The sequence below is a fragment of the Mustelus asterias genome, chromosome 20 (genome assembly GCF_964213995.1).
Source record: "Mustelus asterias chromosome 20, sMusAst1.hap1.1, whole genome shotgun sequence".
Taxonomy (NCBI): Eukaryota; Metazoa; Chordata; class Chondrichthyes; order Carcharhiniformes; family Triakidae; genus Mustelus; species Mustelus asterias.
Window position 1 is genome coordinate 53,584,505 of NC_135820.1, and position 13,401 is coordinate 53,597,905.

Genomic DNA, 13,401 nt, shown 5'->3' on the forward strand with positions numbered 1-13,401 from the left:
TAACAATTCCTTAGCTGTTTGCATTTGGAACACGTAAGGCAAGAGAGATGCTGCCAGCCATCACAAGAAAACTTGAAAGTGGCTTTAACAATAATTGAACTTTTAAAAAATCCCCTAAAGCATGAGCATTTTTTATTTCACAACGATAGCTCTAGTAGCTACATGCAAGTGAAGCACTACTGCTTTTGTTCATTGCTTTGTACTTACATCTGCTAACGAGCTGATTTTAATTAGGCTGATTTGTTGTAACGTTCAATACATTGCATCATTGTCACCCTCATTCAGCTTTGCTTAAGTGTAGCTGCTTTTCTCCCTCACTGTTAGGCCAGGCTTAGAAAACCCAAAAGATTTTGTATTATGTGTAATTATGTCTTTAATTAGCAGCAATTTTGTGAGCCTTGTGACATAGCAAATTAAGTTAGAAAGCTTGTTTATTCAGAGAAAAAGCACTCGCTTTGCAGAAACCATGTTGATACTTTTATATTACAAAGGATTTTCTTTCTGTGAAACACCACATTTGTTCATAGAAACATATAAAATCCTGATGAGACTGGACAGGCTAGATACGGAAAGAATGTTCCCAATGTTGGGGAAGTCCATAACTAGGGGTCGCAGTCTAAGAATAAGCCACTCGGGACTGAGATGAGGAAGAACTTCTTCACTCAGAGAGTTATGAAACTGTGGAATTCTCTACCACAGAAAGCTGTTGAGGCCAGTTTGCTAGATATATTCAAGAGAGAGCTGGACATGGCCCATGCGGCTAAAGGCACCAAGGGGTATGGAGAGAAAGCGGGAGTGAGATACTGAAAGTGCATGATCAGCCTTGATCATATTGAATGGTGGTGTAGGCTCGAAGAGCCGAATGGCCTACTCTTGCACCTATTTTCTATGTTTCTATGTTTCAAGTGAAGCTGCATATCATAGAAATGATGTATATCTTTCTCCTCTTCAGTAACAACATATTATTTGCAGCAGCCTATGAAGAAGTGAGAGCCAACATTAAAATGGCACTTTATAAATAACCGCCTTGTTATAAATTATATAATATGTTTGCCATTAAATTGGCCACTATCATGATCTCAATTCATAATTTAGTGAATATTTTAATTTATTGTATTTTGTTTAATCTCATCTCTTTCACTGCAATGAGAAAAACATTCCTCACCACCCCAATACGAGAGCCACAGCATTTCATCGACATAACATTAAGAAGACTTATTTGGCAGCACAACATCAATCACAGATTAAAATCTTATTATTTTAGCCATCACATAGATGCAAATGTGTAGAGCAAGGAATTATTTAATTTCCTTTTTCAAATATACATGACATGTCAGTCCCACTGGTACACTAACTTCAAGTGTGAGCAACTGGAGTCATTGAATACAAGTGTTGCAAACTTCATGTCTGACCTAGATACCCTCTCATGTTTAGCTACTTGGGTATCTCCTGTAAGTGAATCTCACATTCTTTATGACTAGGAGACTACTTTTATTGCTCAGTAATCAGTCATTCAACAATGTGATCTGAAGATTGTAATAACTGCACTGACTTTCCATGTGAACTGGATATTGTAACTGTGCACTTAACCTCTGTTATAGGGTATTAAATACTGTGCGGTAGGTCTTACTAAAGTCTTTATGGTCTTAAGTAGGTTAACTGTACAGGAACTATGTACATATACGCAGTAATGTGTCCAGGCTAGGAGCTGACTCCATACTTGCTTGTGCACATGGCTCAGTCCAACACTAGACTGATTCCTAGGTGCAGGTCAGGCATCCTCTTATATCCCTGTGTGGACAGTACTGCAGCGAGTCCCACATTAACCCATTATATGCCGCATCATTATACTACAACTCCCCCATCACCCACTCACGCACAAACACACACGCACACACACACACACACACACACACACACATACACACACTTTATCCGATGTATTTCATTTTATTCAAGTTTATTTAATGTTTTTCTAGTTTATCCCATGTATTTACATCATTATTACTACCCCGTCTCCCCTTTCAAATTTATGAGTTCATAAATTCAGGCAGTCTGGCCACCTCATAACCCTCCCATATCTTGTTCACACGACTGCCAAATGAATGGTAAGCTCTGTCGCTGTAGGTAAATTTGGGTATATTTTATCCTGTTTTTCTATTCCTTGGTATTGAACCACTCTGTCGATTTGCCGTTGTGTTTCCATCCCGTTTCTTGTAGGGTGGACGAATGTTTTGCTCATCTCCATCGTATTTCTTCCTCTACTTACTCCACTGTGTGGGTTGCTGTGATGTCCTTTGTGACAGAAGATGGCCTTTCCTGTTATGACGATGTGGTTTTTTTCGTAAGTTCATTGTGTGATCTGGGTCTAAACAGGTGCTTTGGAAATTGTCTATTCTCCCAGATTATGCTGCTTGAGTCTGTAGCTTCTCAAAACCACTACTTTATATTTACAGCAACTATTCACACCTTTAAATCCCTACACGAGGTTAGAGCTTCTCCTCCTTCCACATCTCTCTTACTTCTCAGTCACGCAATCTAACATCATTATTATGTCAGCATTATGTATGCTTCTGATGTTTACCCCTTACGGATAATTGTAGGAACTACATTCACATAGGCCGGGATTCTCCGATCTCATTTGCCTCGCCAGCGCTTTCAGCGAGAATGGAGAAATTGACACTCAGCCAAAACTCCATTCAGTGCAGCAGGACCGGGGAATCCCAGCCGTAGGCGTGGTTGGAGAATCATAGAATCCTACAGTGCAGAAAGAGGCCCATCGAGTCTGCACCAACCACAATCCCACCCAGGCCCTATCCACATATCCCTACATATTTACCCACTAACCCCTCTAACCTATGCATCCCGGGACACTAAGGGGCAATTTAGAATGGCCAATCAACCTAGCCCGCACATCTTTGGACTGTGGGAGGAAACCGGAGCACCTGGAGGAAACCCACACAGACACGGGGAGAATGTGCAAACTCCACACAGACAGTGACCCGAGCCGGGATTCGAACCCAGGTCCCTGGAGCTGTGAAGCAGCAGTGCTAACCACTGTGCTACCGTGCCGCTGGAGAATATTGCAGTCAGAGTATTTTAGCAAAGGAACATAAAATAAATGCCAAAAGAGAAAATGCTGGAAAATCTCAGCAGGTCTGGCAGCATCTGTAAGGGGAGAAAAGAGCTGACGTTTCAAGTCCAGATGACAGACAGACCTGCTGAGATTTTCCAGCGTTTTCTCTTTTGGATTCAGATTCCAGTATCTGCAGTAATTTGCTTTTATCCAGTGTTTAACTTACTGCCACTTCTCTTCCAGGAATGCCTATCCTGAAGAAGTACTGCTCTTCTCTCCGACAGGATTTCTGAATGTCTCTCCCCCCCTATCCACCTTCATTGCTTTCCATTTCTCTCTTAGTGTTGGATGGCTATGACTCATCTTTCCTTCCCTTCCCCTACAGTATAAATATCTCCCACTTTCTATGCCTTTTATCTTTGACAAAGGGTCATCTGGACTCGAAATGTCAGCTTTTTTCTCTCCTTACAGATGCTGCCAGACCTGCTGAGATTTTCCAGCGTTTTCTCTTTTGGTTTCAGATTTCAGCATCCGCAGTAATTTGCTTTTATCCAGTTAAAATAAATGCTGTTATTAAAGAAAAGTTTTATTCAATTATGTTTATTACTGTTGCACAATGTAACGAAAGACACAAACATCGAACAAAGGATTCAATTATGTCTATTCATGCAGAATTTTAATGAAAATAAGCAAAAATAGAACACTAGGGGTGCAATTTTCCCATCCCACCCGCCACAGGAATAGCAGCCGGTGGGACACGGACCATGCAAAGGTCCGTTGACCTCGGGTGGGATTTTCCGGCCCTAGGGCGAACGTGACCGGAAAATCCCGCCCTAGAGGTATTATTTCCAAATTGCAATGAAAATTGTTGGCTTTGGTCAGAGTGCAGGCATAATTGTTGGTAACAACCCAATGCTACAAAACCCTTGCTGCTGTTTTTCCAATTAAGTGCAATTGATGCAGTGATAATACCCTGCACGATATGAAATTGGACCCAATATTCATGTAGAAATTATGGTTCTGCATGGACCCAATATTCATGTAGAAATTATGGTCATGCAAGTGAACAGATTGGAGTCCAGAAGTAATCCTTGATGTCAGCAATATTCCCTCTGTTTGCACAGATAGCAATTGCCCACTTGAGATTTCTCTGCTTTGCGGATAAGATAAGTATATTACTTGTGACTGGTCAGAACTGATTAATTATAGCTATGCATGAAATGAACTTAGCAGTAATTTAATCATATTCTTAAATACTTGTCCCTAGAGGGGAATTCACTCCCAACAATCAGTAATATAGAATGTACAATATTATAAGTCGCTGTCTCCTGTCACTTAATCTGAGCAAGCTTAGCATGTTTAATTGTCAGGCTTAATTAAAAAATCATTACACAATTGACTTTTCCTAATGACCTTGAGAAACTCATTGGCCTGTTTTCACTCTTTTCACTGGGTAGATATTCTAGTGAAAGTAGTTGGTTTGTTTATGGATAATCATGGCCTCACATGTTCTTGGAAGATGCATAGGTAAAAGACATACATTCTTCAACTCCATATAAAAAAATCTTGCACTGACTTCATATATTAATGGGATTGAGCATTACTTATCAGTTTACAGTACGGCATTGTAGATCTGAGTGCTGAATAACAGTGGCTGAAACATCAGTTGGCTCAGTTTAGATAAGATCCAATTTGTTAAACATGTCTTATAATGAATTTTAATGGCCAACTACTCTAATTACATTTAAGAAGTGTGATAGAATGAGACAGATATTGAATGAACCCATGGATAAAATTGAAAGCTACACTGAAAAATCTCAATTTGAACTTTGGACATCGATTCAAATTCCAATGTGAGGCTCAAGTCTCTTAAGGCTCTATGATATAATTGACTTGATATCACTCTACATTTTCTTTTGCACTAAATAAAAGGAAAGGACCTATTTCGGTTTGTGTTAAATGCACTTTTGGGTAGAGAAGGTTTGGGTAGAGTTCAGCCTTTGTGTCGTGCCTTATTGGGGAGTAACACAGGGAAGTGCATTCACCAATTGAATTATTATCTCATTGTTATGTAATTTTCACTTTAAGCATGGTTGGAAAACTGATGGTTATGGTTCAGTCAGTTAGGAAAAATTTGAGCAAGGGGTATAACAAGTAAATGTGTAATATCCAGTTTCCGCCCAGGCCCAAAATGAACATTATCCCCAGCATGTCAAATGAGGAACGCTGTTCATTGCCTCGGTATTGACATTCATAGAATCATAGAATCCCTACAGTGCAGAAGAAGGCCATTTGACCATCGAGCCTGCACCAACAACAATCCCACCCAGGCCCTATTCCCATAATCCCATGTATTTATCCTGCTAATCCCCCTGACACTAAGGGGCAATTTTAGCATGGCCAATCCACTTAACCCGCACATCTTTGGGAGGAAACTGGAGCATCTGGAGGAAATCCACACAGACACAAGGAGAATGTGCATATTCCACATAGATTCATCGCCTTAAAAGGCAGAACTCTTTATTGAAAGGCAAATTAGCATTCCTGTAAATATTCTTTTTCTTAATTAAATGATTTCATGAAAAAACTGATTAACTGAAGTGTTGATGACATTGAGAAGAAGATTTGAAAAGATTTGTGGATTCCAATAGTATGGGGAACTATTTCAGTATCCGTAGAGAAGCTGAAATTCAATTTGAACAGTGTGCTTATCTGTATCTATTATGTATAAAAAGCTGCAATTTTAACATTATGTGGCCCACTAAATTGAGTGGGGTTCCACCCAACAATACATAGTTAGTTACATGCTATCTGCCTCTACCGGCAATTTGTAGACAAAAAGTTTTTTATTCATGGTATGGTGCTACTAGACTATTCAAATTTGAGTCATATCCTTTGCACTTGGATCTGTGTTTACCACCAATATGTCTCAAAAATCCCAGCTGGGTTGCCAATTTGTTTTAAGTTGCAACTGATGCATCCTGAATATAAACATTTCCACTCTTGAAATCATTTCCTCAAGCAAAATGTTTTGGCTGGAGCAAAAAAGTATCTTTCTCTGCCCTAACATCCTAGGACACCATATGTCAGCAAACTGTTCTGTCACAAAAGCTGATTTTGTTTCTATCCAATGTACACACACTTACACTTTCCCACATGAGTCACTAGATGTTAATCAGAAGCAGCTGTGGTTATTTTCTCTGCATTCCCCTAAATGCTGCACCAGGGTCAGTTGTACCATTCATCCCACTGCCCGTTTCAACTGAGATCAATGAACACAGTTCATTGTTCTTCAACAGTTGCAGGTCCCTTTGAACGCAATCGTAGTGTACCTCTCCCTGTGCCAATTTTGGTGTCGCCACCAGGTCTTCCTCCTCGTGATCTCGGCTCAATGCCTTCAAATGCTTTTGCTGTTTCTACCAGTTTCGTTGTGAATGTTTGGCCTTTCGGCAATTCTTTCAGCATCTTGGCCACTTCGTAGTGTCGAATGGCTAAAATCAAATGTAGAATCTTCTTGCTTTGTGAGGGCATGTTCCTCACAGGGCAGTGCATTCACCAATTGAATTATTATCTCATTGTTATGGGAAGTTCCAGAAACAAGTCATATGGAGCAATTATATAAAAGTTTTCAATTTCTTACTTATTCTGTCAGTGCGGCGTACAGTTTTTTAATTATCAGCAAACAGCTATCTTTGTAGGCCTGACCTTATTAATGTATATTATTGTACTTCAGAAACAGTTGAATCATCTTGTCATATTTTCATTCTAATCGAGTCAAAAAATGAACAAAAGTCTGAAGGTCCAATAATCTGAAAGGATCAGTGGCTTCATCACTGAATCAGTAGACTGAATCTGCCAGTAAATGTCTCCTGGGACACCAATAAATGTCTGTTGTGCAATGTTTGAGGTTACTGAAACTAACTGTTGTCTGAATATCGTTTTTTTTATTGTCTAGGACATTCTGAAAGTGAAAAAGTAGAAAGCAGACAGAAAGGAAAACACGATTCAGAGGACCAAGAACTTAAGGAAATCCCAGTAGGTAGTTTGAGCTACACTTACATTGTAAATTTAAACATACAGATATATATTTTGCTCTTTGAGGTTGTTATTATCAATTTAATGATATACATTAAACTATTTTATTAACGTGAATTATGTTTGTATGATATATGTTTGCATCATTCTTAACTTTACACATTTTTGCTGAATAATAATTTGCGGGGAGAACTTTCAATCAACCAACAGTACGTATGAACATTGAACAAGCACTGCATCCTTGCGTGTACTATTTTAACACAGGTACTAACTTAGTTAAAATAAGTGAGCATTTAAAATAAATGGCTTCATATCTGCATAAAAATATCACTGGCAAGCATGTCATAAAGGCACACCAAAATGTTTGTGCATAAATTTTGTCTATCACATGTTTTATCTGTTAGTCTGGTAAGATTAATCTTTTAAAACTTTGTGTTCTTAAGTTTTAAAGGGACATTTCAAAGAACTAAGAAAGAACAAAGTAAAGTGCAGTCTCCATCTTTCCAGTGAAAACAATTCTAGTTTATTCAACCTCTCCTGATAGTCAACACCCTCGCGACCAGGCAACATCCTGGTAAACCTTCTTTGCAGTCTCTCCAAAGCTTCCAGATCCTTCTGGTAGTGTGGTGACCAGAACTGCACGCAATGCTCCAAATACGGCCTAACCAAGGTTTTATATAGCTGCAATATGATTTGCCAACTCTTTTACTCAATGACCCTGAATATCATCTGAATTCACAGTTTAGCTGTGAATTGTGGTACAAAGTACTAACTACTGGGTTGTTTTATCCTGATGTGGAGATGCCGGCGTTGGACTGGGGTAAACACAGTAAGAAGTTTAACAACACCAGGTTAAAGCCCAACAGGTTTATTTGGTAGCAAAAGCCACACAAGCTTTCGGAGCTGCAAGCCCCCTCTTCAGGTGAGTGGGAATTCTGTTCACAAACAGAGCTTATAAAGACACAGACTCAATTTACATGAATAATGGTTGGAATGCGAATACTTACAACTAATCAAGACTTGATTAGTTGTAAGTATTCGCATTCCAACCATTATTCATGTAAATTGAGTCTGTGTCTTTATAAGCTCTGTTTGTGAACAGAATTCCCACTCACCTGAAGAAGGGGCTTGCAGCTCCGAAAGCTTGTGTGGCTTTTGCTACCAAATAAACCTGTTGGACTTTAACCTGGTGTTGTTAAACTTCTTACCTTGTTTTATCCTGACACATCATTGAACTATTTCTAAATCTTTTATCTATAAAATCTTTCAATTTAATTATACTTGGAATGAAGGAGAAGAATAATTCCACAGTATGATTTCACTCAAGCTTTTGACTAATAGGGGGCGATTCTCCCATCATGACCTGCAAATTTTCTGGCAGGTCAGGTCGGGTCGGGAAGGCTGAGCAAGACTGCTTCACGGAACCTCACCCAGAGAGCTCTGAGAAAATAGAACACTCCACCTTCCCCCCCACCCCAGATATCACTGATATCACCAAGAAGGTAGATGAGGGCAGTGCAGTTGATGTTGTCTACATGGACTTTAGCAAGGCCTTTGATAAGGTACCACATGGTAGGTTGTTGCATAAAGTTAAATCTCACGGGATCCAGGGTGAGGTATCTAATTGGATACAAAATTGGCTTCTTGACAGAAGCCAGAGAGTGGTTGTAGAGAGTTGTTTTTCAAAATGGAGACCTGTGACCAGCAGTGTGCCTCAGGGATCAGTGCTGGGCTCACTGTTATTTGTCATTTATATTAATGATTTGGATGAGAATATAGGGGGCATGGTTAGTAAGTTTGCAGATGACACCAAGATTGGTAGCATAGTGGACAGTGAAGAAAGTTATCTCCAATTGCAACGGGATCTTGATCAATTGGGCCAGTGGGCTGACGAATGGCAGATGGAGTTTAATTTAGACAAATGTGAGGTGATGCATTTTGGTAGATTGAACCAGGGCAGGACTTACTCAGTTAATGGTAGGGCGTTGGGGAGAGTTACAGAACAGAGAGATCTAGGGGTACATGTTCATAGCTCCTTGAAAGTGGAGTCATAGGTGGACAGAGTGGTGAAGAAGGCATTCGGCATGCTTGGTTTCATCGGTCAGAACATTGAATGCAGGAGTTGGGACGTCCTGTTGAAGTTGTACAAGACATTGGTACGGCTGCACTTGGAATACTGTGTGCAATTCTGGTCACCCTATTATAGAAAGGATATTATTAAACTAGAAAGAGTGCAGAAAAGATTTACTAGGATGCTACCGGGACTTGATGGATTGAGTTATAAGGAGAGGCTGAATAGACTGTGACTTTTCTCTCTGGAGCGTAGGGGGCTGCGGGGTGACCTTATAGAGGTCTATAAAATAATGAGGGACATAGACAAGGTAGATAGTCAATATCTTTTCCCAAAGGGAGGGGAGTCTAAAATTAGAGGGCATAGGTTTAAGGTGAGAGGGGAGAGATACAAAAGTGTCCAGAGGGGCAATTTTTTCAGAGGGTGGTGAGTGTCTGGAACAAGCTGCCAGAGGTAGTAGTAGAGGCGGGTACAATCTTATCTTTTAAAAAGCATTTAGATAGTTACATGGGTACGATGGGTATAGAGGGATATGGGCCAAATGCGGGCAATTGGGATTAGCTTAGGGGTTTTTAAAATAAGGGCGGCATGGACAAGTTGGGCCGAAGGGCCTGTTTCCATGCTGTAAACCTCTATGCCTCTGACTCTATGGTACATGGGCCAGCATCTGAAGACAGCAGGAGGAAGCCCACCAGGCATCTCCAGGGCCTACCTGTAACATCCCCCCCAGTGAGGGATGCCTTGATTGCAGCCCGCTTCACCTAGCTGGTGCTGTGCAGTAAGGGGGCTGCAACCACCATACATGCATCACACCCCAGGAGCAAGTGCAGCCACTATTCCCCCTCCAAACCAACCTGGGCCCTCAAAATAGCACATCACCCTTCCACAGCTTCTGTCATCCCATCAGCCTATTCCCCAGAAACATCCAAACCTGTAAATGTGCGTGGGCTGGCAATGGTTGCAAGTCTTGGTTGAAGGCTGGAGGATGATGATGACTCGCTGTTGTGCACACTGGAATCCTGCCCCTGGTGCCACCCAAGTCTGACTCCTATCTGTACTTCGAATGCATGCTGCCACCCTGGCCCACCTAGCTGTAAGGATTTGGCCATGTTTTTGGCCAATAGAGGGGAGGGGTGACACTTGCACCAGGGGTCTGGTGGATGTTGGGGAAGGTAGGGCAGGCACTCTGTAACATGTGGCTGAGTCTGCAAGGCTCGACAGACAGTATCTATGCTTGGGAATCGGGACCACTCAGCTTGGGGGCAGGGCAGAATCGGAGACACATTAGTCACAGCTGTGAGGTGCAATTAAAAATTTAATGTGTTCTTAACGTTATTGATTAATAAACCCTGACTACTGGTGACCTTCACCCATGCCCTCTTAGTGAACTACAACTTTCTTTCTTTGTGCGGTCTACTGCTTCTTCTCGGTGCTACCCCAGAATGCACATTGGAGGTGGAGGTGTCCAGCTGTGATGCACGCCCCATGGCCTGTGATGCCCTTGGTGGACGTCCCCTGGGTGGCCGGGACCTGGAGGACCCCGGCTGACTTGCTGATAGCACTGTTTTGGTGCCACCCTGTTCATCTCGCTGGCCCTGAGATGCCCCAGTGTGAGGAAGGGGGGGATTGGAAGGTCTCGGGATGCCCGGGATCTCCTGGGTGGAAGAGAGCCCGGCATGGGCTCTCTTGGGGTGCCCAGAGGCCCCGGGGACACTCCATGGGACACCAGGGTAGCTGGACTGAGCTCCAGAAGCTCCGGCGTCACCTGGCTCTGCCAGTCTTGGAGGCCCAGATACGTCTGCCCCATGATCTGTGATCCCTCAGCCCTGGCCGTCTGACTCTGGGCCAAGCTCTGGAGCCACTCTGCTGCAACATTCTGTGACTGAGCCAGGCTCTGGAACCCCTCAGCAAAGGCCGTCTGAGTTGTCGAGGCTCACAGCCACAGCCTGCTGCGTCTCCAGAATGTCAGCAAGAGTCCCAGCCATGGCCAGCAGTGTCTCCCACATGCCCCCGACACCCATGGCCATTGAACACTGTGCCTCCTGGATGCCGGAAACGCATTCACCCATGGCCTGTTGTGTCTTCAGGATGGCCTGGACCCTGACACCCATGAGGACAGACCCCTGAGCCAGACTTTCCACTGTGGTCACCACCCTTGCAGTGTTGGCCTGGGTCTCATGCTGTGTCAGCACCACCTCCTGCAACAGCACTCTGTTTGACTCCCCTAGACAACCTTGCAGTCGCAGCATGGTTACTGGCAGCCCTTCCACAACTCCCGGGTTTGTTGATGCATCTCTACCAGCCTTGGGAGGAACACACCCCGAGGCCTGACATCTGGCTTGGGGACAGCTGAATCCTGGCCTCTAGCAGACCTCCATGTGCCCGGGCCCTCGGATGTGCCCGCCTCCACCTGATGTGCATCAGTGTGTGTGATGTGCCCACCAGAATGTGACCCAGAAGCCTCAACACTAAAGGTACCCACCGTGGTGATAGTCTCTGTGTTGGTGGGTTGTGTGATACATGCCGGTGCTGCTTCAGTGGTGCTGCCCTCAGAGGATTCCTCAGTGCCTCCCTCCGAGGTGTCACCCAGGAGATCGTGGGCAGTTTTCTTCCAGCAGGGGCGGCGGCAACACCCAGAGGGCCGGGTTCCTCTGGGTCTAGAGCTCAAAAAAGAACACACATTGGGGGGAGGGAGGCAAAACATTCCATGCAGCATCGCAGCTACTTCAAGGAGGACCTAGGTTGAGGGTGCGTTTCTGCTCACTTGCATGCTGGACGCCGACCTGGCTGTCGGTGACCAATCGGGATGCCCCATCACTCCCTGCCAGCTCCATGGTCAGCTGCCGCAGGTCGGGCACACCACCACCAGTCTGTGTCGTCTCACGTAAGTTGTGAATGTTCTTCTCCTGTGGGAACATAAGGTGGATAGCAAACATTAACAAAGTGCAGTGCATGGTGCGCAATGCATGCCTGTGACCCGGGCGTTGAGCTGACAGTTTCGGGGAAAGCGGTCACCACTGAAGGGTGCTCGTTGATGGGTATGGGGAAGGAGCCTGTTCCTGGGGGAAGGGTAACTTGCTGCATGCCCTTCAGGTGTCTAAGCAGGGTTTGATATCCGTGCCAAGCATGGTGCGGGGTTCCAAGCGGGATGCTCACTCACCCTTGCTGCTCGCAGAAGGTCGTACATTTTTTTCCGGCACTGCCGGCCAGAGCGCGGTGTCAGGCTCCTGGCATTCACCACTTCTGCCACCTCCTCCCACAATGCCATGGCAGATGCGCCCCTTGGGTGAGGGCCCTGGCTGGGGAAGATCAACTCACGCCTCTCCTCCACAGCAGGCGCTCCTGGTCGACCTCTGTGAATCTGGGAGCAGGTTTATGTGCAGACATCTTTGTGGCCTGACTGGCTGTGTGGCCATTCCTGCCGTTTATATACAGCTCTGGTTTATTAGGGGAGTGCAGGTGCAGTGAGTGCGGCCGGTCAAGGGCCCGTTGGCAACAGATACGTGTGGGAGATTTTGAAGGTTGCATTCAGTTGAGTGTCATGCATCCCTCGGGGTGCTAATTGGCTGCCATTCAATCGGCTGCTGTGTCCAGGGAGGGTGCAATACTCAGGGCTCCCATTCAAGAGAGGGAATGCTCACAAGCTGGGGGTGTGTATGTCAACACAACACAAGTTCTCTGCAGGGCAGCAGTGAGGATAGTATGTTCAAGGGATGGAGGGATGGGGTGCCTGCGTTATTCGGATCCATGGGAGCATGGGGTGAGCGGGCAGCCATGTCTGTGTGTGTGGGGATGGGGGGCAGCCATCTCTGTGTGGAGAAGGGGGGCCAGCAATGTTTGTATGGGGGAGGGGGGCCAGCGATGTCTGTATGAGGGAAGGAGGCCAGCGATGTCTGAGGGGGTTGTAGGGGTCAGCGATGAGGACAGCGATGTGTGTGGGGGGGTTGTGGGGGCCGGCAATGAGGACAGCAGTGTCTGTAGGGGTTGGATGGCAGTGATCTGGGTGCTGGGAGGTCTTTGCAGCGATCTCCTAGTGATGTACGCATGGCGGATTCCTGCTCATCCCGCCGATTTCAGGCTCTTTGGCACGAATAAGCTCTGTCCCCTGAGCTTTTAATGATATTCACGATTGTGACCTCTGCAGTGCACAGAGTGTGGAGATTCAGGTCTGAACTTGCACTGAAAAAACAGTCGTGATCTACACCAGTTTTCTTGCCAA

General features: G+C 44.5%; 1 protein-coding gene across 3 annotated transcripts in view; it reads left to right on the forward strand.

Moving 5' to 3' along the window:
* Positions 1-13,401, forward strand: part of znf512b (zinc finger protein 512B) — a 122,853-nt gene that overhangs the window by 53,481 nt on the left and 55,971 nt on the right. For all 3 annotated transcript variants that reach the window (XM_078236569.1, XM_078236571.1, XM_078236572.1), the window contains exon 3: positions 7,032-7,111. In XM_078236569.1, the coding sequence (XP_078092695.1) occupies positions 7,032-7,111 (80 nt within the window). The remainder of the gene's footprint in view (positions 1-7,031; positions 7,112-13,401) is intronic.